At 46.9% G+C, this 26,993-nt stretch overlaps 1 protein-coding gene across 1 annotated transcript in view; it reads right to left on the reverse strand.

Annotated features, from left to right (window-relative positions):
* The window catches only part of NUP133 (nucleoporin 133), a 1,584,091-nt gene that overhangs the window by 751,608 nt on the left and 805,490 nt on the right, over positions 1-26,993 (reverse strand). Inside the window, exons 16-17 of the mRNA XM_085611954.1 lie at positions 26,433-26,555; positions 347-446 (exon numbers count right to left, since the gene is read on the reverse strand). Coding sequence (XP_085468080.1) covers positions 347-446; positions 26,433-26,555 — 223 coding nt within the window. The remainder of the gene's footprint in view (positions 1-346; positions 447-26,432; positions 26,556-26,993) is intronic.

Raw genomic sequence — 26,993 nt, forward strand, 5'->3', positions numbered from 1 at the left:
CTCTGTGGAAAAAGCGAATAGTAATGCAGGAAATGGACAGCATAATGTAACAATTTATATTCTTCAAAGTGATTTGTTACAATGTAACAACAGTTAACACAATAAAAAATGGTAGGTGGGGTAATATGTTTTGCGGATGAGTGTGCCACTCAGTTACTGCAATCAAACATGATTATGCTACCAGAGACTGTAGTTTTGGTTGCATATGTACTACTGATTGATCTTTCTCTATGTGTTACTAAAAAGGTCAATAAATAGAATTTTAAAAAACACATAAAAAATATTTTTGTTGTCCATAGAGAAAAAACCTTCCTACACCAAATATTCATGAAGCCACTGTTCTCACCTGTCCAAGGGATATATTCTGGTTCTTTTTCTGAGCGCTCATCTGCTCTATAGAGCGAGCTTCTACTTTGGCGGTACTGATTGGCAACTTGCAGCATATCCTGAAAATACATACAATAATGAAGCAAGGAGAAAATGTTTCAACTTTTAACAATGGTTCTTCAGAGCAGGCGCTAATAAACCACTAATTTTACATATCTTTGGTTGTCAGAGTAGATGACATCTTACCAGTGACCTCACTTAATCAAAACACTAAGGGGTTAGGAAGTAACATCAAAAACCTCAGACCACCCCCACAATGACATCACAGGCTATACAAACACACGACCTTTGAACTTTGCGGCATCTCGGATGTAACAAGGTGGGAATAATTGTAAAATTTGCTTTTAAAATCCAATGTATTCACTGTCATTTTGCCTTTCACATTTATATAGGTTATCCACAGCCTTAACATCTCTTTCACCTCTGATGTATTCTGCCTCACTGGCACTACTAAGCAAGGATTCATAAATGACTTGCATAGCGCCTGGCAGTCAGTCAGCATTTCTTACATCTTTTTCAAGGTCCTTTTTCATTCATCTCACGAGTCAGCTGTGCACCTACAATATCAGTTTCAGGTTTCTGTCACATTTAATCTCATTTGAAGCAATTTGTGCAGAAAACTCCTAAAAGAAATCATGCACACTGGGGAGCTGTTAGCATCATAAGCTCACTGCTAGTTGAGAGGGCATGCTGCCGCTTTGCATTGTAATACTGCATTTTGATTGTTTTGCTAAATAGATTTCCTCAGACTACTAAAACAGTAAAGAGTGTGGTGTAATCTCTTTGACAACCTACTGCAGAATGTGGGTACCACCTATGGTTGACTGAGGTCGGGAGAGAGCGGTAGCAGACTCCTTGTGAAGACCCCTGGTGCAAAAAAGGTTATTCTCGCAGGGAACTAGGGTAGGGACAAGCCAGAATTCGACCCTCTGATCTGGTTGAACAGCATTAGCATGGCTAAATTTGATTTATGAATTGTATGCTTGTTTATTTTTGTGCTTTAGGGGCATGCAAGAAACTGGAGTCATCTGGATAGGAGACAACTGATCATGCTGGGTTGGGTAGTAGGTCTGGTGAAACTTCAAATGCAGTAGCGACAGGACCATAGCATGGACCTTAAAAGAATAAATGTGTGTATGTCAGAAGTTCACGTATTCTGCTGCCCTGGAATTTCTGTGAGCCTCACAGCTGGGACCGGAAAATTCCCAAAAGCAAGTGGACAGTGAATGTGAGATACTTCCGGTTCTCCCTCCACGAGCACAGTTAGACTGATAACTAAGAGGTCCTCCCTTTCCTCTTACACTACCTTACTCTACAAGAAGAGCAGCAGAACAAGGTTGCCAGACACCTTTAAGTGTTACTAAGTGTAAATGAGAAAAGGAGATAAGCATGAGGGTGAGAAAATCTAAGCCCAAACAGAACCCTGGCAAAAGCATCTCACGCACATTTATGTACCACCAGTTTAGAAAGAGCGCGTGCAGGTTTTTGAAACATTGGGAGGCACTCACTAATGAAGTTGAAAAGAAATTATTTCCCTAGGAAGGTACCTTTGCTCCAGAATGTTTTAAAAATATAAAGAGATGGCTAAAGAATCCAGGAAAAGTACATGGGGAACAATAGCCTGCAACTGTGAATTGGTACAAAGAATCAAAATGGAGAAAACACAAGCCGCAAATGCAGCAAGTGAAGCAGACACATGAGGAACTACAATTACTCATTAATGAAGGACAGGGTTAGAGATTCAGCCCCTAGTGACTCACCCCCTCCTTACTTATTTTCTTAAATTACCATTGAAAAATCTGAACCTGAAGAGAAAAAAAGGGAAGTATAAATTGAAAGTCCTAAGTTTCACCAGGCCAACGGGCAATGCTTTGGGGTCGGGTCGTTTGGCTCCAGCACAAGGGCACAGAGACATGGCAGCATTGGGTACCTGGCTGGCACTAGGGTTAGGAAGCTGATGGGAGTGAAGCAGTAGAGGACAGCATGCACACAACAAGAGGCTGACTCAACAATCTCACACACCCGGTTTTGGCCTCGGGTGTAATCTCTCCAGATAGGACCGCAAAAACATTGAGATCATAAAAGCGTATTAGCTGGAGCCTCAATTCCAGGATGCCCATGAAGGTTCACATACACCATCCTATAGTAACACCAATTAAGACTAGCCCCAATAAACCCCAATGCCATCTTTCCCTTCTCAGAGTACCCTAGCCCAGCAAAGAAGAATGGCCCTTCATGTTCTTTGGTCCCCCAAATACTTGGGTCAATATCAAGCAACAGTTTCACAATATCCTTGACAATCCTTTAAGATTCTATGAAGAGTTGCAGTCTGTGAGTGTACCAAGCGTTACTGGGCAGATATGAATCAGTTGCTGTGATTGGTGGTGCTGAGTGAAGTGAGAGATTGATTGATTGAGAAAGGTGGTTGGCCACATAGGCACCTTTTGATGATGATGCCTTGGCAGCAGCCAAAGCCGGTCTGTTAAATGCTGTGATGGAAGTGAATCTGGTCAAAACCAATGCGACAAAGATTTAAAACTGTAAGCAGAATAAAAGAGTTCCAAGCAGATTACTTAGATAGGTTAAAGGGTATGTTCAAGAGGTTTACAGGCATTTATCATCCCTTTGAACAAGCTCATGAAGCTATAGGTGATGCCTTTGGGCGGGGTATGATGCCAAATGCACAATATGCATTGGATGGCAAATGAAAGGTTTAGTCGAGTTGGTAACTGTTGCTAATTATTGTGTATCAGTACAGGAAAGGAGGAAAGAAACTAACAGGTCTATATTAATGTATTTACAGATGCAACTGTTTCAACAAACTGCCAAAGAGAGGGGAAGTGGAACCATGAATCGAAGAGGAGATCGGCTGGGCGATGAGTGGGCTGGGGGGTGGGTGAATTAAGGGCAAGAAAGAGGGGACACAACCCCTGGGGGAGGCTCCTGTATTCGATAGTGGTCAATAAAGACACTGGAAATGTGATTGTCCAAATGTAACTTCTAATGCCACCACACAGCCCGGGGTTCCACTATTCACTCAAATAATCCAGTCCAATACTCAGATTACTAGGACAGCCCAAGAGGCGCCAACTGCTCAGTGAATTCTTTGATTTCACTCAACCAAAATGGCTAATATGTGAATTGTGTGATAAATCTCATCATGTTATCGCTCCTAGTTCTATCACTTAAGAACATACAACAGATAGGTATGCTTTTCTTTTTAGTCCAGTTTCACGTGACCCTTCTAGGTCAAGACATGCTATGCACATTAAACTGTACAACCTATTGTACTGGGAAGGTATATACCTGGACATGCCTTGGGCACATGAAATTAAGTTTTGGCTGTGCTGCGTAAGGGGGATGGATCGATCAAAAATATGCAATGTAAAATTATCAGAAGAACTATTTAACCAAGTGCCTCCTTCTTTAAGGCCTGAACACGCTAATGATGTGGGGTCTGTGATCTGACAACTCGCTAAATTTAAGGTTAATCCAGTAAAGAAAATTCCTTGAATTCTGTAGAATCCTCTTCACCAAAGCTGAAATTCGACTGCCCATCACCTCCTTAATCAAACAAGGAGTGTTAATCCTTACTGCAAGTCCTAGCAATACATCTGTACTCCATATTGTCTGCCTTTTTTGGATAAGATACCAAGATCTTTAGCCAAGCAGTTGTGTATGAGATTTAGATATAGAAAGTCTCCCTATCAGTTCTGTATCCGCTGAGTAACCAATTAATGCACTAGCACTTTATGCCCTTCTTGTACCCGGAGATCGAAACTTTACCTCATCTCTTTTTCTATTGCAAAGCTTATTCAATTCCTCGTAAGAAGTGGATCAAACCAATGTGTCTTTCTTTGGGTATCAGGCAAATTGAGCATGTGCTGAGAATAATGAGATCTGATATGAATACAATAATTTTTATTAGTGTTTCTAAGTTTTTATTCTTTTCATGGATCATTCGCAAGGAAATTATCAGTGCCCACACTTAATTACTGAGTCAATGTAATTGATTTTCTGTGGTTGGTAACTTTGGAATTTAATGCGTGTTTTGCACATACTGTATTTTTGCACTCTATAACAACTATGTGCAATATAGTGTTGGTTATTGATGTCCACTAATTGATCACTTTCTTGCACATGAACTTTATGATAACTTGTGTGCAATATTATTGTTGATTAGGTAATGTTTTACAAATTGTTCTCGGTCTTCTTTTAAATGTTGACCATATTGAATACTTGTATATGCTCACCAAATTGTGGTTGCTTTTCACTGCAATGGTGATTTATAGCTCTTAACTTGGGTGTGAATGATGTAGTGCTATGTGTTATTTTGCTGTTTCCAGATTTTATCTTGTTTGTAATGGTCTTCAGTTGATTATGTTAATGTGACTTATGTGTGTTTTTAATGATTTTGAATCATAAATAAACTATAATGTTGATGAAAATGGCAGTTTTATCTTGCCTGTGTTTGAAATTTAAGTTACATCTCGGCTAGGATTCAACACTGGTCTTCAAGCTAGATGGAGCAATAAGTAACTCACCACGCCCAGTCGCCATCTCTCAGATATACACCATACTGGGAATAACAGGAGATTGTAGACAATGTATTATGGGTTACAGGACTTTGGTTAAACTCATTCATGAATACATTAAGAAAGAAGCTTGCGAAACCTTGCAATGGACCAAGGAGACAATCAATTATTTGTGCAAGTGAGTTAGACATTGGCCTATATCTGTGCTCTAGAACTGCCTGATTACTCTAAGCCCTTTACATTGTATTGTAATGAATAAAATGGTTGAGCAATAAGAGTGCTGGCACAAGATAATGGTGGCCAAAAGAAACTTAAAGTGTATTACTCTTCTGTTCTTGAACCCTCAAGACTGCTCTCTCATGTTGTTTGCAGTCTGTGTCTGCCATTCTCTTAAAAGCCTCGGAAAATATTTTAGGCTCCCGTTTTGTAGCTGGCTTAGTACTCACACCGAAATCTCAACCTTTATCATCCGTCCAATTGCTATTGTTAACTATATGGCCCACAAACCGTCTCAAGATGAACTGTCCCAGGGAAATGCATTGGCTGAGTAAACAAATAAGATAGCCACATTGTCTCCGAAGAACAAACTACTTACCATAGCTAACCACTTAGATGGTAGCAACTATCTAGCTGCAGATTCCTTACCTTAGAATATCCCCAGGGGTCAGACTGGATCTGAAAGATTTTTTGAGTAGTGTACCTGCATGCCGGTAAGTGGCGTTGCTCGGCTCTGCGTCAGCGGTACTGGAAGTGACGTATGAAGTAACTATACAGGCACCACCTTGGCGCGCTAACAGTTACTTTGGTGACTTTCCACTCCAGAAGCGCGGACCCAAAATGAGAAAGGACAACTGGTGTGTGTAGAAAAGACTAAGGCCCCAGAAAAGGGTGTTCCTTGCACCTAAACTGGTGCGCAGAACCGGGAGGAAGGGAGAGTCAGTAAGGAATATGGGACTAGGTAGAGTCTCTACCATATAAGGCATTACCGAAGGTAACCTGTTCTTCTAGCCACAGAATCCTTACCTAAGAATATATACCAGGGCAATACCTTCCCGGAGTTGGGTCAGTGAACCAGATTAGATAAAAAAAAAAATCCTGCAGGACCGAAAGGGGAAGTGCCCATCACGACAGACCGGACTGTACGGGCAATAAGGTTTTGTGAACGTGTGCAGTGATGCCCACATCACCGCCTGACAGATGTCCAGGACAGGAGCGTCACACACTAACACAGTGGTCGCAGCCTTGGCTCTAGTAGAATGAGTCGCAAGCCCTCTGGGGCTGTTTCTTGGCAAGTGTGTAGCAGATCTTATGCACAGGATGATCCATCGCAAGATGATCCAACTCTGCACAGGCTTCCCTTTTTTGGCTTCAAGGATAGCCCAGGAAGAGTTGATCATACATCCGGAACTCTTTTGTGTGATCAAGGCAGAAAGACAGTGTGCTTTTTGAGTTCAGTCGGTGGAGTCTCTCCTCCTCTTTGGAGGGATGAAGCGGAGCACAGAAGGTAGGCAAGGTAATGTGCTGGCCTACCTGAAAGGGAGTGACAACCTTCAGAAAGAAGGAGATGCGTGTTGAGGACTAGTTTTTCGGAGCAAAAGGAGGAGTAGGGTCGTTGCAGAGAGGGCCAGCAAATCACAAACCCTAATGGCCGACATAATGGAAACTAAAAAGGCAGCTTTAATGGTCAGCAGCCGAAGAGGGCAATTGTGCAAAGGTTCGAATGACACAGACATCAGGAAAGTGAGAACAAGGTTAAGGTCCCACTAAGGCATGATAAATGGCGTGGGGGAAACATGTGCCTCAGACCTTTAAGGAACCTGGCTACAAAAGGGGATTTGGAGGGAGAAGGTTGGTGCAGAAACCACAGGAATGCCAGACTGCAGAAAGATGCCCTTTGACATGCCTATAGGAGAGTCCTACTGGGCCAAACAAAAGAACCTTGGATAAAGGTGCAGAAAGGGGTCCAACATTGTGGGAAGCACACCATGACACAAATTTATCCCAAGGGCAGGCATGTACCAACTTGTTGGAGGGACGCCTGGCTGCCAGAATAACATCACAGACTTTGGGCTGAAGGTCGATAGCTGTCAATGTCACCGCTCAAACTCCATGCATGCAGGTGGAGGGTGTGCAGGTTTGGGTGGAGAACCTTGCCCTGTTTCTGCGACAGAAGATCCTCCCGAAGAGGTCATGCTCAACAGCTCAGTGTACTAGACTCTCCTTGCCCAATCTGCGCCATAAGCATGACTTCCGACCAGTTGTTCCTGATCTTCTTGAGAACTCCAGGCAGGTGTGGGCAGAAAAATCACACAGGAGGCTGGAGCTCTTCTTGCCTAGTCGACTTGGAAACGCCAGCGCTCAATTCTGCTGATATTGCACGTTCTCGGTGGTGGCAAACAGATCTAACCAAGGCTCTCCTCACTGCTGAAAGGGACCTTGCACCACCTCTGGATGGGAACGCCATTAGTGAACCGCAAGGCATCTTCGGCTGACTTCATTCTCTCTCGCATTCAGAGATCCCACCAGATGCTGAACCACGAGGGAAATACCCTTACATCCCAGCAATGTCCAGAGACACAGGGCCTGCTGACACAGGGTCCACGACCCCACTCCCCCTTGTTTTGTTGCAGTACCACATGGTGGTGGTGTTGTCCATGAACACCTACACTGGCCTTCCCTTGATCAAAGGAAGAAAGGCTTTTAATGTCAAGTGAATTGCCCGAAGCTGCAACAGATTTATGTGAAGTTAGACTCCGCCGGAAACCAGAGTCCTCTGATCTCCACCTCTCCCAGGTGGTCACCCCAGCCAAGAGGTGACGCATCTGTCACTACCGTCATATCAGTTGGGGAAGGGAGTGGGGTCTGCCACTGACCCAATCACAGTTCATTAGCCAGTACTGCAGGTTTTTAGTAGATTCCTCCACGATCTTGACCATGTCCGAGAGATTCCCCTCATGCTGCGCCCAGTGGACCTTCAGGACCCACTGCAGAGCCTGCATATGCCAGCGGGCATGTGTCACCAGCAGGATGCAGGAGGTCATGAGGCTCAACAGCCTCAGAGTCAGTCTCACCAAAATCATCGGAACCATAGCATGAATATCCTGGGTTTGCTGCTCGTGAGTGGGGGAGGGGGGTGAGAGAGTTGGGGTTCTTCAACAACAGTCATGGAGGTAGGGGAAGACTGAAATCTCCGACCTCTGTAGGTGAGTTGCGGCCACCGCCTTCACTTTGGTGAACACTTAAGTGGCGCAGGTAAGCCCAAAAGGTAGAACAACAAACTGAAAGTACTCTTGGTCCATTGTGAAACGCAGATAGTGTCTATGGGCGGCCAGCAGGACGGGGATGAGAAAATATGCGTCCTGTAAGTCAACCATCCAGTCTCCAGGGTCCAAAACAGACAACATTTAAGACAATCGTGAGCATTTTTACCTTCTCCTTTTTATAGAAGAGGTTGAGAAAGCGCGGATCGAGGATAGATCAGTTCTTCTTTGACACCAGAAAGTAGCAAGAATAACAACCATAACGTACTTCTGTGGATCCGTTTGCCAGGAGAAACTGTACTTCTTGATGGAACAAGGAGAAATGGTCCTCCGTCAGCCAATCGTAATTGGGAATCATGCTCTCCCCTGGGAAACATGCTCTCCCCTCACCTCTGGTGGGGTTGTCACAAAGGGGAGGGAGTAGCCCTTTGGACTATCCAGAGTGCCCAATGGTCTGATGTTAATGACCGCCAGTGGGGGAGGAGAATGGCGTGCCCCCCCCCTCACTGGATGCCTATGATGGTCTGAGGGCAGACTAAAGAGGCTGAGAGGCAGCAGCTGCTAGGATGGAGGTAGATTGACCCAAATTCTGGCCGGCATCCCATGTGGTCTATGGAACCTGTGCCCTCAGCCGCAAAAATGCTGGAAAGCCTTGCTGGCCGTGTGGGTATGGCCACAGTTGGAGATCCCTTCTGTGGCCATGAAATTAGCAGAAGGCAGATTAGGGTTGACTAGGGGCCATAGACAAGCCCAATGACCTGGCCACAAACCCGGTTGTCCTTGAAGCACTCCTGCTCTGAATCCGTCTTTTCTCCAAAAAGGTGAGAGCAACCAAAGAGCATGTTAATGAGGGAACCCTGGACATCCGCTGAAAAGCCAGGTGTTCTCAGCCAGGCGTGATGCCACAGACAATGAAATTGCTCTGCTCAGGGAGTCATCATGTCAAGGCAAAATCAGATGGGGAACTTAAAGCATCCCTCCCATCAGAAACAGCCTGAGACAGTATGGTCCGGGCCCCTTCCGGGAGCATAGGCAGCACTTGTGCAACCGAATCCCATTGTGTATGCGGTGTCCACTGATCGCAGTGCCTGGCTGATGGAAGAGAACTTTCTCTTACAAAAGGTGTCCTGCCTCTTGGAGTCCTTTTCTGTTGGAGTGGTAAGGAACACACCAGGGTGGATTCAGGATGAGGGGGCTTGTACCACCAAATTCTCTAGGGTGAGGTACAGGGTAAGGAAACTGGGAGTTGACTGCGGGCAATCGTTCTTTTCACAGGAGGTCCAGTCTAGGACTTGAACCAGGTCTCAAGTAGGACGCCCGTAAGGTCCTCATTAAATAAGAGAAAGGGTTCTGAGGGGGTGACTCCTGGCTGAAGCAATACCATCAAAACATTAGTCTTGACTGCCACTGAAGGTAAGTTAAGGTCCAGGAGAGATCCCTGGGGCCCCACTGGCACAGAGGGTGAACCCACCATCATGGTCCCAGTAGAGGCTCCTCCTATGCTGTGAGGCCCACCTAATATGAGGCTTGTTGCCTCATAATATTCTTTTAGTTGGCCAGGGGTCACTCCAGACCAGGAAAATTAGACTAGCGTGGAGCGGACCCAGGATCAGGCCTGCTAAATTGTGAGAACTGGAGGGTCAACACTTCCTTCTCTCGTCAGATGACTTCGAGAGAAGCGGTGAAGTCGAACAGCATTTGGACATTCTTGTAATATGTGGGACCTACCTAAATTCCCCAATGACTTCGAATGAGACGATGAACTTCAGGCAGGGCTTTGCAAACAGTCCTGGGACCAACCATGCGACCGGGACCTTAAGCTCTGCGGAATCAACCGACATCGGGAGGAGAGGAGCCTGATGGATCAGTGCATTGGGGTGCATGGTGTGGCAATCCTCACACGCTTTGGAGTCAAGTGCCGACTCCAGGCACCACAAACACACCAAGTAAGGGTCTGTCACTGATATTTGCCTATGACAGGCCCCAAATGGTTTGAAACCAGACTTTTTTTTGGTGTCATCCTCACACCTGGAGATGGAAAATTTCCAAAAGACTTAACAAAAAGTAAAAAAGGACAGTCAAAAACGACTGAGGGGTAGCTCAAACCGGATTGGCACTACCTAACATAGAAAAAATGAATGAACTGATGTCAGCCCGCTGAAGTGGCTCCTATATAGGTACTGCGCATGTAACCTCCGGTGCAAAGGACACAGACAACTGACGTGAAGCCGAATGACGCCACCTACCGGTGCGCAGGGGTACTGCTTAAAACTCTTTTGGATCCAGTCTGACGCTTGGGGATATTCTAAGGTACTGAATCTGCGGCTAGAATTCTCTACCAGATTTGTGTACACTATAGGAACAGATGAATTCCCTGTGCCAACACTAAAGGACTGTCATGGCACAAGGAAGATAAGCCAACAGAGTGTGGTGCAATAGAACAAGGACAGTGGTGGTAGAGAAATTTCTTCTCCTCAACCTTGCTAGGGTACAGCATGGCCATGCCTATGTCAGAAGGAGCTGTATGAATCATGTCGCTGCAACCCACTGGTTAGAACCTTTCAGTCCTCTCAGATGCCCAACAGATGAGCCATTCCTGTTCCACTTTCCAAGTCCACAATATGTTGAAAAGGATGAAGACCACTCCCGCCACCCACACATCTGATTTGGAGCCCCTTATTCTAACACCAGATGAAGCTTATTCAGATGCCCAAGAACTATTTCTATTCTTATTTTCTTGTAATTGACTATGTTCTACAGGTGCGTTCAGGCTTACCTGTGCCCGAGTAGACATTAAGTAGCTACTTAGGGACTTCATGCCTCACTGAAGCTTTCTAGTGATCGAAGAATTCACTCTGTCTTTTCCATAATGAATAAGGTGCGTATAGCAGACTCAAGAACTGGCCAAAATGTGTACTGAAACTCACCTTATGTGTCCCAACCTCGTACACCTCTCAGCAGCATTTGAAACAGTCTCCCACCCCATCCTCATCCAACACGACAATGTAATCCAAAAGCATGCACTCTGATAGACCTGCTCCTTCCTGATTGGAAGGACCCAGTCAGTCATCATACACCTCCGACTCCTGCGAGCTCATCAGCGGGGTTCTGCAAGGATCCTCCATGAGCCCAACCATCTTCAATGCATACATGGTCCCTGTACCCAGCATCATCCACTCTCACAATATAAATGTTCTCTCCTGCGTCAAATACACGCAACTCATTCGCTATTTTAAGGACAAGACGTCAAGTATCAAGTTCAATACCCGCATGACTGAAATTACCCACTGGATAAAGACCAACTACCCAAAACTGAACACCGACAAGATCAAAATTGTGATCTTCAGGTGGAGCACACCACAGTGAGACTTCAACTGGTGGCCAACAAAGCTAGGACCAACACCCACCCCCCCCACCACCCACGCCAAGAACCTCGGGTTTATCATTCACAGCAAACTAAAACATGACTGCCCTGGTAAATGCCATCACGGTCTGATACTTATATACCCAGAAGATGCAGAGGAAGATTTTTAAATGGCCCCCAATCAGCACCTGGAAAACCATCACACTTGCCCTGCTCCCAACCAAGCTGAACTATGGGAACACTCGTCTTGACAGGATCAACAAAAAACGAATCAGAAGGTAGCAGACCATTCTGGACTCTGTAGCCAGAGTCACTCTCAACGTCCCAGCCATACTCATTTCACACCAAGCCTGAAGGAGCTCCACTGTCTCCCCAATCACAAATGAGCACAATTCATTCTCCTCACCCACATTTTCAAGGCACTACATAACATTGGCCCAGTATACCTCAACAATCACATCCGCTTTCACAAACCTTCCAGACACATCTGCTCCTCTGGACTCCTACTTGCACAAATCTCACACATACGGAGAGCGCCAGATCTGGTAATTGACCCTTCTCCTACATCGCTCCTAAAGCATGAAACAATCTGCTGCTACACATAATCACCTCTCACTTCTTTAATCCCGCAAGAAGCTGAAAACCTGGCTTTTTGAGTAGTACCACTTGTTATTTATAAGACAGTCATAGTCAATAATTGTAGAGTATAATAAAAAGAAAATCAGAATGAATGCGGTCTGTTTTGAGACGGTTTTATTATTATTGCTTTTCGGTCTGTAGCCAGCACATGTTTCACCCCATTCAATACCTGCAAGGCAGGGGCTTTTTTAAGGCTAAAAACATATATATATAATATATAATTTGGTAATGGTATACAATCCCCTTCACAAGATATAACACTTCTTGTGAAGCATGGTGCCATAAGAATAAAGAAAGGTGTTTGTGGACAATCATCCTAGGAAGTTATGCTCAAAATAATCAACGTTGGGATAAACTTTATAGTCCCTTTGAAAGAAAAAAGTTTTGTTGGCATTTGAGGAAATTAAAAACAAAATTATTGTACACATTTAGGGGATAAGAACATTAGTATGACTCATGTGGGTCATAAGGCTATTTTAAAAGCAGTCAATATTTGGTAAAACAGAATAAAAGCAAGAAAAGTTATATTTCTTTTAGCCTTGAAAAAGCCCCTGCTTGTGTTGGCTACAGATCAAAAAGCAATAATAAAAAAAGTTTAAAAACAGACGACACTCATTCTGAATTTCTATTTAACCCCTTCGGTGCTCATGACGGAACGGTTCCGTCATGAGCCACGGTTGAGCTGTGCTCATGACGGAACCGTTCCGTCATGACCACGCCCGCGCAAGATTCCGTCAGCACAGCGGCGGAATCTGCGCAGCATAGAAGGGGTTAAGAACACTCTACAATTATTGACAATGACTGTTCTATAAATAACAAAAAGGGGAATTAGACACTCAACACTACAAAAACCTATATATGAGGAGGAGTTGGCTCAACCCATAAGGAGTGTCACCAGATTTTTCCACCCAAAAAAAACATCTGTTAAAGGTGAGGGTTGGGCTCGTAACCTACATCAACAACCAAAAACGGGTCTGGTACCTGCTATCCAGCGTAGGCATCCTAGCTATGTGTCACACTTCCAGGAGACCACCTCATCCTAAGAGACTGTCCCAAGCTATTTCAGAGTCTGCCCGGTTCTTGTCCATTCTATTTCCCAAGTACACAATTGGGCTGACCATACATGATGTTCACACCCTCGCTAAAGTCCTGGAGGAGATAGGGGGCACTAGGTGGCGCACGAGCAAAATGGCCACACTGGAGTGAGGCTACTGCAGCTCGGACAACAAATCTGGACATTTATCCTGCCCAGATGACTCGAATGAAATCGCTGGAAGTGGAACAGACCGTAAAAATTCCTGACCTCCCAGGAGATCTTTTCGTCTGAGTGCCAGCAGCCAGAAAACGTCTTGCAAGCGCAACGCAAAGTTGACAGTCAGGTGAGAGGATTCACGCCACTTAAACTGGCTGCGGCAGGAGTGAGTACGTGACTTCGGGGATGCACAAATGAGGTCAAGGCTGCAGTACGGCAATCCAAAGACGCTGGAAGCACGCACAGGAGGGCATCGACAGAAACGGATTGAAATACATCTCCCCACGGAGTGAGGTAGGCTGGGGATAAGAACAACGAACACACAAAAAAAGTAAAAAAGGGAATCGGCCGTGCAGAACAGCTCCGCGATACACCATTACGAGTTCGGGAGAGGAGGTTGCGGGAAACGCCGTTTCATGAGAAGATTCCCCTACTCAGCTGCCTTTGCTGCTAAAAGAGCCCTGGCTACGCTCCACAAATGACCTCATGAGAATTGCAGACTAAAGATCAGCGCAAGAGTAGTCTAGTGTTGGGCGCATTACGGTAGTGAGAGCAACTGCACTGTGACGAGTGCCCCGGCATAAAGCCCATCCATTACGGTGCGCCCCTGATACGCGGGGGCTGTAAACACGCCCGCAGGTCAGCGCAAGAGCAACCGGACGCTGGGCATCCCACCAAAGTGAAGAAAACTAATTTGTGCTTGACTCGCCTCCATGAACAGTTGCCTGCAAAAGACGGAGGCAAAGCAGCAATCAGTGCCGTATAGCGCCACGCAAATAGGTTTCGGCGCTACTTAATTTGGACAATACCAACGCTGACCAACCTCAGCACACAAACAAAGCACAAGTGATTCATAGGTCAAAGCAGAGAGAGGTGCCTTCACCGCAACCACACTACTGACCCTACTCTACATAGAGAGACAGACAGATTTCCATACATCAAGGAGAGAAGCAATTTAAAACGGACAGCTGGGCCGGACGCTGGCCCCATCTTGGGAAATACGGATGGAAAGAAGTCGAAGTTGAAATTCGAAGCTAAGAAACTGAACCGTCTGCAACAGGATGAATCTGACCAAGGAAATGGGGACCAACCACAAGGCACACTGCAAATTACACGGGATGATATTAAAGGACTCTTAATGACAATGCAAAACAGTCTTGCCTCTATTGAAAGTAAAATGGACTCTATGAACACTAGAATGGGTGCCATAGTACACAAATTGGATAAGCATGAGGAGCGCATCACAGAGACAGAGCGACGTATTTCAGATGCAGAAGATAACACAACCACACTGCAGAAGCAGGTGACACAGATGGACAAGCTCCTAAAAGTCATTGCTAAAAAAACATGAGGATTTAGAAGCGTGCAGTAGGAGAAATACCATAAGTGTTATTGGCATACTAGAAAGCACCCACACAAGACAAATGTAGAACTATATCGAACGTATGTTGTGAGGTGCAATTGGAGCTGAAGCATTCTCCTCTCAACTAGTAGTAGAGAGAGCTCATCATTCTCTGGGCCCAAGACCACCCCCAGGATGCCAACCTCACCCGATAATTGCGAGGCTACATAATTAACGCGATAGAGATGTGGCCCTGAGAATAACACGGGGAAAAAAACAGCTCTCATTTGAAGGAAACGAGTTCACCATCTATCCAGATTTTACAGCCACGGTGCAAGAGGCGAGACGAAAATGTATTTTATCGAAACATACTCTGCAACAGGCACAAATAGATTATGCACTACTTTATCCAGCGCGGCTACGTGTCACGCATCAAGGCAAACAATACTTCTTCACGAATGCACAACATGTGGATGACTTCTTGAAATGAATCAATCGTCGAGAAGCTTTAAGGAATACACAGGAACAAAGGTCAAGGCCCACATCTCCAACGGAGAAATTAGTAAAAAACACTTGTTAGACTGACGCAGATTAATATCCCTCTCCTCCTATACTCTAAAACAGCTCACATCATCAAAACCACACTGCAACAAGGGGAGGTGGAAGGGAGTTCAACTTGCGGAGAATGAACAGAGCCACAACAAGTAGATAAGTTCACATCTGGGACTATGTACCAAATAAGTCTGGCACCTCTTCCCCTACCCTAAGGGTATCTTTAATTATACCATTGTTTGAAGGGGAAGTTCGAAATTGTGCGAGTCCCCTAGTGTACCCCCAAGGGTGATCCCCCTATTGTGGGTTGTTATGGCGAAATGTTATGTTACCTGGGGTGAGATGGGAGGGGGTGGGTATAGTGGTACCAGAAAGTTGGGGATGTTGGAGTGGGAGGGGGCGGGACGGGAACAGTTCATTAGACATGCAACGAGGCAGGGTATGATATCTTTTGATTTGACTACAGTATACACTAGAAAAGCTCAGACAAATGATAAATCTGAAAAAGATTATATATGTGATTGGTATATGGCCCAGATTAATGTAGCACAGCAAATACATTTGTTAACGTGGAATGTTAGAGGATTGGGAGCCCAAGGCAAACATCGACAAGTCATAGCATACTTAGATCGACAGCAGGTTCAGGAGGCTATGCTTCAAGAAATTCACCTGGACCCTTGGAAAACACCCTCCTTTGCTAATAAATGAGCAGACCACAGGGTTTTCTCTTCGTACTCATATTCCAGAGGGACAGCGATTTTGATAAAGAAAAACACCTCATACAGTCCCAGTGGCATGACACACGAAAACTCAGGAAGATATTGCATTATGTGCAGAATGGGTTCTGAATCAGTCACCTTGGTGTGCTGCTATGGGCCTAAGATAGATGACCCTGACTTCTATACTGTACTATGGGGAAAGATCCGTGAAATACGGTCCACACACATAATATGGGGAGGGGATTTCAATACCGCACTGAATCCAGAGAAAGATCGGTCCAACCCCCTTCCACATCACTATACAAAAACACAAACTACTGCAAGGCATAATATCAGATAACGGACTATTGGATGCATGTACACCCTGAAAAATGTGAGGGAACGCACTTCATTGCTATGCACTCAACATGGGTAAGGTTAGATTACTGGGTAGTTTCTAGAGGTATAGGACCATGGATAGACACAGTACAGCAACTAGCGCGAACATATTCAGATCATTCTCCGGTTCTACTAATCCTTTCCTCCCCGGCACTGGGTCCTGTAGGCTGATGCCACTTACATTGTTCGATATGGTTTTTCAGACGGAATTGGGGCAGGAAATCGCATACTTCTTTCAGTGAAATCTAGGGTCAGTTGCACGAATTGCGACAGTGTGGGAGGCCTTCATGGTCACGGTCTGTGGCTTCTGCACAGCTAAGGGCTCAGGGGTCCTGCAAGACATCCGACATAGCTTACAGACCCTAGAAATGGAACTAAAAAGATTAGCTGGAGAGCTGAAAGGGGATACGACTGGAACAGCTCACAAAGCGTTTACAGAAAAGATGACAGGGTATGAAGACACAGCAGACAGATAGGTCCGCTTCAGAGGCAAATAATTTGAAGCACGTAGATATGGGGAGGGAGAACGGCCTGGAAAAGTTCTAGCTGAAAAAATTCGTAAACCCAGATTCTCCAACTATGTGCTGGAAATTTTAGATACCAAAGGCACCAGGCTCAGGGATACTACAGACACACCTTACATCGCATTATGCTACTTTATATAGTACTGGAAGGCAACAGCCCTTGGAACTGACCAACTACGTAGATGACATTGCGCTGGGATGGTTAGGTGACTCACAAAGGGAATTTTTGGCGGTTCCCTTGGAAGAGGATGAGATCCATGCAGCAATAATGCAAATGAAGTCTGGGAAGGCACCAGGCATGGATGGACTTCGGATAGACTTTTATAAAACGTACATCGATCAGCTCATACCCATATTAAAAACAAGTTTAGGAAGCTCAAGAAGCTGCCATTCTTCCTTGCTCAATGAGAGAAACTTTCATAACATCATTACCAAAACCTGGGAAACCCACAGAACATTGCGATTCGTACAGAACGTTATCTCTGATTAATAATGACACGAAAATCCTTGCCAAGGTGTTGGCCACTAGATTAAGTCTATTAATGAAGAAATTAGTACTGCCCGATCAAGCTGGGTTTATCCCAGAACGAGCAACGTCTCATAACTTACGCACCTTATTTTTAATACTACGAAATGTAGATCCAAAGTTGCCACTAGTGGCGGTCTTTCTAGATGCCACGAAAGCCTTCGACTCGTTAGAATGGGATTACTTGGCGGGAAAATTGCAGCGTATGGGAGTATACCAATCTCCTACAGCCTGAGTCTTGATCAAAGGGCGACTCTCCTCACCTTTTTCTGTCACACGTGGCACGAGACAGGGATGTACGTTGTCCCCCTTACTTTTTGCGCAAGCAATTGAACCGCTTGTGGCCAAAATAAGACATCACCATCAGGACAAAGTATTGAGGTGCCAACTGCGACAGATACTCATTTCCCTGTACGCGGATGATATTACCTTGTACCTTCGAGATCCGCAACAGAATCTAAATCCCATTTTACAGGAATTTATAAAAATTGGAGAGCTCGCAGGGATCCATATCAATTGGGGAAAGTTGCAGATATTCCCACTTACTTTGGCTGCGAAGCCGTTCCTTCCTGACTTCCCATTAGAGTGGTGTAAATCAGAATTAAAATATCTGGGAGTCCGTGTCACATCAGATCTTAACCGATTTATGCGTTTTACTTATGGTAGGGCCCTAGAACTTATCAAGAATTGCGTCACACACTGGATCTCACTGCCTCTATCATTGGCGGGCAGAACGTCTTTGATAAAAAATTCCTTTGGAGGGAATGCTATTCAGTAACCCTAAACCCCGGGAGAAGGGAACTACAACCGTCACTTGTAAAGTGAAGGAGTGGCAGCATATAGCTGATACACTACATAGACTAGAGATATACTCTCCCTTACTCCTGTTAGTATATCACCCGCACATACCAGACAGATATAGCATGTTGGGGAGATTTATACCAAGATGAAAATTTCGCATATTGGAGCAAATGTTTATCAATAAAACACCCACACCCATGGACACATTTTTATATGTACGATTGAGACAGGGAGTAAAAGAAAATACGCCAGCATAACTCTTGGCGTTGTCCCCACTGCACATGATATTACAAACGAAAACATCAGCTCATGTGGTTTCTACACTGTACCATAATGTACACCTTAATGAAGCAGATAGCCAATGCCCTGCCAGAATACCATGGGATAAAGATCTAGGGTATGAAATGTCAAATGCACAATGGACATATTGCTGCACTCAAACAGAGCAAGTATCGGCGAGTAGTCGGTTAAGGATTATTCATTTTAAGTTTCTTCACCGCATTTATTACACGCCCACTAAACTGCATAAGTCCAAACTGAAGGACAGTGATAAGTGTGATAGATCTGGGATGGAGGGAGCAGTTTTCTTACATTTAGCCTGACAATGCACAACGATTAGTGAATACTGGCAACAGGTTTTTAAAGCAATGGAACAAATGACATCACAAAAGATGGACCCATCCCTGGATATAGCCCTGTTGGGATACACTGAGCTACTGGACAGGATTTATTTCAATTGGCTTTCTCATGGCAAAACGTAGACTTGCATGTAGATGGGGACGGGGAAGAGCTCCTAAATTTAAGGAACGGTTAAGGGACTTACTTTTCGGTCAAGAACAACTGCTTATATATGAGGAGTTGCTCTTACTCACATCATGTCCTAAAGATATATGGGAGCCTCTCAAGACCTAACCAACAAGTTACTTACCTTCGGTAACAATATATCTGTAAGAAACATTAGTTAGTTAGATTCCTCACCTTAGAATATCCCCAGGCGTCAGGCTGGATCCGGAAAGATTTTTTGTCAGCAATACCCTTGCGCGTCGCTAGGCGTCGTCTGCGGCTCCGCGTCCGTCGTCGTGATCGCCGGGATAACGTCGGAGTACTTAGACGACGCCCTCTCGCGCTGACGTCAGTTCTTGTACATAGCTTTCCGCGCCAGGAAAGCAGAGCCATGCAAAAGACCGACACTGGTGCCAAGAATCTAGGGCCCTGAAAGGGATGACCTCAACCCTAGATATCGGTTCGCAGAACGGGGAGGAAGGGTGGGGCGGTGAGGAATCTAACTAACTAATGTTTCTTACAGATATATCGTTACCGAAGGTAAGTAACTTGTTCATCTGAAAGAAACACGTTAGTTAGATTCCTCACCTTAGAATAGATACCCCAGCAATACCAACCCCGGTGAACCAAGATCACACCAGAAAGTCCTGGAGAACAGAACGGCCAAAGAAGCCGTCTCTCCGGACTTTGCTGACCAGGCAATAATGTTTGGCAAACGTGTGCAGCGAGGCCCACGTTGCTGCATGACAAATGTCCTGCAAGGGCACTCCCCGGCCCAGGGCAGTGGTCGCCGCTGTGGCCCTCAGCCCTACAGGAGGTTACTTTTTAGCTAAAGAATAACAGGCCTTGATACAGAAAACGACCCACCGAGAGATGGTTCGCTTGTGCACTGCCCGCCCCTTCTTAACACCCACGTAGCCAACAAAGAGTTGGTCGTCCACCCGGAACTGTTTGGTGCGGTCCAGATAGAAGGACAGCGCCCGTTTTGGGTCCAGACGGTGGAGCCTCTCTTCCTCTTTCGAGGGATGCGGAGGCGGAAAGAAGGTGGGCAGTGTAACAGACTGGCCGATGTGGAAGGCAGTTACCACCTTAGGGAGAAAGGAAGGACGAGTCCTGAGAACAACTTTGTCCGGATGGACAGAAAGGAAAGGCGGCTTAGAAGAGAGAGCCTGGAGCTCACTCACCCTTCTAGCAGAAGTGATGGCAACCAGGAAAGCAGTCATAAGACAGGGGATTTAAAAAGAGAAGGCTGATCAGGAAGCCGTAAGAAAGCAGAAATAGCCGAAAGGCATCCCTTGAGGGTGCCCAGAGCTGAGCCCTGCTGGGCCAGGGAAAGAAGGAAGAGGAGAACCTCAGAAAGAGGGGCGGAAAGGGGATCCACAGCCTTTGCTGTGCACCATGCCACAAGTGTGTTCCACCTGCAGGCGTATACCGATTTTGTGAAGGGCCGCCTGGCCGCCAGAATAACATTACAGACTTCAGGAGGCAAGTCAAATGGCATCAACTGCTGCCGCTCAATCTCCACGCATGGAGGTGGAGGCTGGAGAGGTTCGGGTGGAGGACCGTCCCCTGCTGCTGTGACAGAAGGTCCTCCTGAAGAAGCAGTCGAATCGGGGGATCGATCGATAGACTGAGTAGCTCGGGATACCAGTATCTTCGTGCCCAATCCGGAGCCACAAGGATGACTTGGGCCTGCTCGCGCCTGATCTTCTTCAGCACTCTGGGCAGAAGTGGTATAGGCGGAAAGGCGTACAACAGACCGCAACTCCACTCGCGACGAAAAGCGTCTCCGAGCGAGTGCCGCCTTGGAAATTCCAACACGCAGAACTGCTGACATTGAGCGTTCTCTTCGGTGGCGAATAGATCTAACCAAGGCTCTCCCCACTGCCGAAAGAGGCCTTGCGCCACATCCGAGTTCAGACGCCATTCGTGATCAATCATGCACCGGCGGCTGAGTTTCTCCGCCCTGGCGTTCAGAGAGCCCGCCAGGTGTTGAACCACCAGGGTGATGCCCTGATTTTCCAGCCATGTCCAGAGGTGCAGAGCCTCCTGACAAAGGGTCCACGACCCCACCCCGCCCTGTTTGTTGCAATACCACATGGCGGTGGTGTTGTCCGTGAACACCTGCACTACCCTTCCCCGAATAGCGGGAAGGAATGCCTTCAGTGCAAGTCGGATCACCCGCAGCTCCAGAAGGTTGATATGGAGCCTGGACTCCGCCCGAGACCAGAGTCCTCTGATCTCCGCCTCTCCCATGAGGCCCCCCCCATCCCAGGAGGGACGCATTCGTCACCAGTACGTGCTCCGGTTGGGGTAGGGAGCGGGATCTGCCACTGACCCAATCGCGGTCCGTGAGCCACCACTGCAACTTTCTTGCAGTGCCCTCCGAGATCAAGACATGGTCGGACAGGTTGCCCTGATGCTGGGCCCACTGAAACTTCAGGACCCACTGCAGAGCCCGCATCCGCCACCTGGCGTGATGTACCAGCAGGATGCAGGAGGCCATCAGACCCAGAAGCCGCAGCACCAACCTGACCGAAACCCGGGATAGAGGCCGAAAGATCGGAATCAGAGCTTGAATATCCCGAACTCGCTGCTCCGGTGGATAAACCCGGATCTGCGCCGAGTCCAGAACCGCTCCGATGAAGAGGAGCTTCTGGGAGGGACTCAGATGCGACTTCGGCACATTGATGGAAAACCCCAGCAAATGCAGGATGTCGGCCGTAGTCTGGAGGTGGGAGACGACTGCCTGGGGCGAGCCCGTCTTCAACAACCAGTCGTCGAGATAGGGGAAGACTGGAACCCCTAATCTGCGCAGGTGAGCTGCGACCACCTCCATCACTTTCGTGAACACCCGAGGGGCACTGGTGAGGCCGAAGGGGAGCACAGTAAACTGAAAATGCTCGAGGCCAACTGTGAACCGCAGGTAACGCCAGTGGGCCGGCATGACGGGGATGTGGAATTAAGCGTCCTGCAAGTCCAACGCTACCATCCAGTCTCCAGGGTCTAGGGCAGCCAGAACCTGAGCTAAGGTGAGCATCTTGAACTTCTCCTTCCGGAGGAAGGCGTTGACGCTCCTGAGGTCCAAGATAGGGCGTAGGCCCCCTTTGCACTTCTTGGGAACCAGAAAGTAGTGGGAGTAACAACCCCGACCTACTTCTGGGCCAGGAACACACTCGACGGCCCCCTTGGCCAAGAGGGCCGTAACTTCCTCCCGCAGAAGTTGCAAGTGATCCCCCGGCATGCGGTGGTACTGCGGTGGCATGGCTGGAGGGGTCGCCTCGAAGGGGAGGGAGTAGCCCCTTCGGATGATTTGCAGCACCCAGCTGTCCGATGTGATGGTACGCCAGTGAAGAAGGTGATGGCGAACTCTGCCTCCCACTGGCGTGGAATGGGCCTGAAAGCTCGGACTAGGAGGGCTTTGAGGAGGGTGCTGCTGGGGCAGATGTGGACAGACCGGCTCGTTGTCCCCCTGCTCCGCCTCGGCGGAATCCACGTCCGCGACTGCGTTGAGGCTGGTTCTGCGGCCTGTGGCTAGACGGACGTGAGGGGGCGCCCTTTCCTTGGCCACGAAAGGGGCGAAAAGCGGAAGGTTGCGGGCGCGGGCCGAGAGGCCCAAGGACTTGGCCATAGCCCTGGAGTCCTTAAAGCGCTCCATATCACTATCCGCTTTGTCGCCAAAAAGGCGACGGCCATCGTAGGGCATGTCCATGAGGGTGCTCTGGACATCTCCGGAGAAATGTGTGGACCGCAGCCAGGCGTGGCGACGAATCGCCACAGAGGTCGCAATTGTCCTGCCTAGCGAGTCCATTGTGTCCAGTCCACATCGGATTGAATTCCGTGCTGCATCCCGCCCCTCGGCAAGAGCCTGGGCGAGCAGTGTCCGGGCCTCCTCCGAACACTGGGGCAGCACGTCCTCCACCGTATCCCACAGGGAGTGGGAGTAACGGTCCAGAAGGCACGCGGTGTTGATAGACCACAACCCCAAACTAAGGGAGGAGAACAGTTTCTTCCCAAAACAGTTACAACCTTTTGGATTCCCGATCCGGGGGAGCGGACGGGAAGGAGGTCTGGGAGGTAGAGGCCTGGATAACCAGGCTCTTGGGCGTGGGGTGCACCGACAGAAAACTGGGGTCGCCCGGTGCAGGGCAGTGGCGCCGGGCCACGTTCCGGTCCACAGGAGGAACTGTGGAAGCCAGTGTCAGGGGAGGTATCAAGACCACTGGCATCCCCCAGTTCATCTGCCCAGTCCTGAGATAACTGGCACTGCTGTGCCAGAGGGTCCTCAGACCACTCCCAGTCGTCTCCGTCATCTGACTCCTGGTATACAGGTGGAAGGGTCGGAGCCGGGCGGTAGATGAATCTGTCATCCATCGGGCCTAAACCGGGGAACGGCGTCGTCCGAAGGCGGCGCCGGGGGCAGCACCGGAGGGGTCGGCGCTGGCAGAGGGGTCGCAAGGGCGACCGGCGACAACCGGGATCCAGGCCTGGTTCCCCCGGGGGCCTGCGGCGTCGGGACCGGAGTTGACGACGGCGCCGGGGTCAGAGTCGCCGGCTCGCTAGGCCTCCCAGTTGAACCCGCGGGGCCCGAAGGCATGCCGGCAGGCGTCGACGGCGGAGCCAGGCTCCTCATGGCCACGAGGAAGTCTCTGATCTCCGCCGGAGTCGCGTCAGACCCAGGGACCGGAGGTTTATGGGGTCGGATGGGACTCCTGCGGCTCCGACGGAGCCGCGCGGGTGGTGCCACCCGAACCCTCAGCCGAGTCACGCGACCGGTAAGGGGAGTCAGAAGAGCGATGTCGCCTCTTCGACTTCTTGCTGTGCGTCGACTTACCGGGGTGCGAAGACTTCGACCCCGATGAGCGGTGATGGCTGCGGCTCTGCTACCTGTCCCTCGACCTCCTCCTTGACCGTGACCTTGAGCGGCACGGAGCCGACTGCTGGATCTCGAACAGCTTGCGGGACCGTTCCCGTCTAGCCTTCGAGGTCAAAGCCCGGCAGTCGAGGCACGACTCGGCATCGTGGTCGGCCCCAAGGCAATAGAGACACTGGCGGTGGTGATCCGTGACCGACATTAGTCGGTGGCAGGCGTCACAAGGTTTGAATCCAGGCATCCCTACCGGCACCAGAGTCGAGTTCGACTGGAAATAGAACCAAAAGAGTTCAAAAAGTTTAGTCAAAAAGTGACTAAAAGGGTATACTCTTCCCAGATCGGCGCTTACTGGCGCGGAAAAAAGAAGAACTGATGTCAGAGCGCGAGGGCGGCGTCTAAGCACTCCGACTATGTCATCCCGGCGATCACGACGACGGACGGGGAGCCGCAGACTACACCTAGCGACGCGCAAGGGTATTGCTGACGAAAAATCTTTCCAGATCCAGCCTGACGCCTGGGGATATTCTAAGTTGAGGAATCTAACTAACGTGTTTCTTTCAGATTGATATCCCCGCCTGTTGAAAATGACACTGCTGCAACAGGTGAATAAAAGGAGTGAAAAGATAGTGTTGTACTAGGTATTAGTGCAGGGCACACAGGAGACAGATAGAAACAGTAAAGGTAATACGCAACCCTAATCGTCCTACAAACAGAGTTATGATAGATGTGATTGTTTAATTTGGATAAGAAAATTGGACTATTTTATAGCGGAGTGAAAGGACAATCAACGGAACAGACCCTTAGTGTGGGGGAAAGTGCTAAGAGACTGTAATGTGTATTGCTACTATATAGCATTGTCTCAAATTTATGGGCATGAAATAGAGCTGTGAACTGTTATTGTATACCTATGTACTGTGCATACATATAATAGAAATGTATGTACTTTTGCTTTAATGTGTCAAACTGTACACTTGAATACTGTTTAATAAAACTTTAATTTAAAAAAAAGTCCTCGAGGAGGTAGCAGATGCCCTCATATTGGGACTTTTCTCAGATCAACTAGAAGCTGAGAGAACTGTGATATTGAAGAATAGGATAGCTCTGGAAGTTGCCCTTGCTTCCAATGGTGGGGTGTGTCATTGATGCTGCAGAATGTTGTTCATTTACACGTAATGTTTCATATCGTATCAATTAACAAATAGATCATATCAGAGACAGTTTAAGGCACCTTCACAAATTAAATAATGGTTTAAAGATAAGTGGAAACTGGATCTGGTACTGGCTGAAGAGCATCTTTGGGGACTGGGTAATGAAGATTCTTGAAATCATTTTTGATTGTTCTAGTTCTTATTTACATGCTCAAATGTATTTGCATTTAGGGTAATCATCTCAAGACTAATAACGGTTTTGGCCCTTCCGCCCATCTGACTATCCTAGAAGGTGATGTTAGCACTAACAGTGATCTTGATTATGACACCAAAAAGCAATGATGACAAAGCGAATGAGGGAACAAACAGAATGAGGCCTACAGATTTGCTTTCAGATGTTGCATCTTTCATAGTCACTCGGAGAGACTGAGAGACTGACGGAAAATTTGCTTTCAAACACTGTAAAAGCTCATGCCATACTAAGTCATTCACTGCCTTTCTGCTGTTCATATTTGTGCCTAGGCTATACACAGCTTGTATTAAACTCTCTCACTTCGGACGTATTCAGCGACACTCTCGTGCTTGGCACAACTAATCAAGGATTCATAATTACCTAAATCAGCCTCTGGTAGTTTATATTTCTAAAATCTTTTGCAGGTCCTTTTACATACTTCTCAAGAGAAAGCTGTGAAGACAGTTTCGGTTTTCGTCACATGTATTTCAATTTGAAGCAATGTAAAAAGAAAAAATATAAAGCATCACACAAATTGGGAAGGGTTTAGCTTTAGATGCTTACTGCTAAATGGGGGGGGAAATGCTACTACTTTACATAGCAACGTTGCACTTTGCTTGTTTTACTGAATAAATTTGGGCAAAACACCAAAAAGCTTAAGAGTGGTTTGTGAGCTCCCCGACAATCTCTATTGTACCCTCCTCATGGGTCTAATTATTAACATTTAAATTATGCTTCAGAGGGCCTAATGAATTCCCCCTTTCACCATCCTATGCCCACCCCACAATTCCGTTATTTCTCTCAAATTCCCTCATGGCCGCTCAAGTACTTTCGTCTATTCAGTTACCTGTTAACACCTACAAAAGTCTGGAACCCAGGTGGTTACTCCAGTAAACGACATCTACTAATATCCTCTTGCTGTGGCCGACTTGGTACACAGCAAAGTATGACTTGAGGACTTAGCAGAAGTAGAATCGACGTGGGAAGAGGCCAACAAGAAACGTTTTGAACCCATTAATAGATATTAAACTTATTTTGTTTGTTCTCACTGTACAGATCAAGTATTAAAATCTAAATGGAACGAAAGATGTAATTAAATAAACACATTAAACTTTACCTTTAAGATGCTGTTGACGCCAACTACAATCTGGGCCCATCCATCAGAATCAAGAGGTGTGCTCTCCAAGTCAGACTGTTCCACATCTATTAAGCTTTCAAAAATTGCATCAATTTTGGATACCTGGAAGGAAGAGGGAAACTGAGCATGGACAATAACACACTTACCCCTCGTTTACTTATTTCTAAATCATGGGCTTTAAAAAGCTGGAAGCAATATATGAAGAAGAAATGTGTCACAAAAAAAAGGTGGGTATTCTGAGCTGAAAGTGAGGTTTGTTGGCGTAGTGAAAAGAAATAATATAGTAGAAAACTAGGACTATAACATCAGTCTACCTAGGATTTGACCTAGAATATCACCACAGCTTGCAGAAGTACAATATCAAATTCAAACAACTGAATACAGTCAACTCCTGTATCAATTTCAAGACCCTAAATAACCTTAACCGTTTGATACCGATGAGCTGAGCTTTGACTCTCAAAGCTGTTGAGCAAAACCACTATTGAACAGACATTTCAACTGCCCAATGTGGCATTGAACGATCTATGAAATTAATCTCTA

Source organism: Triturus cristatus, chromosome 6 (assembly GCF_964204655.1).
Source record: "Triturus cristatus chromosome 6, aTriCri1.1, whole genome shotgun sequence".
NCBI lineage: Eukaryota > Metazoa > Chordata > Amphibia > Caudata > Salamandridae > Triturus > Triturus cristatus.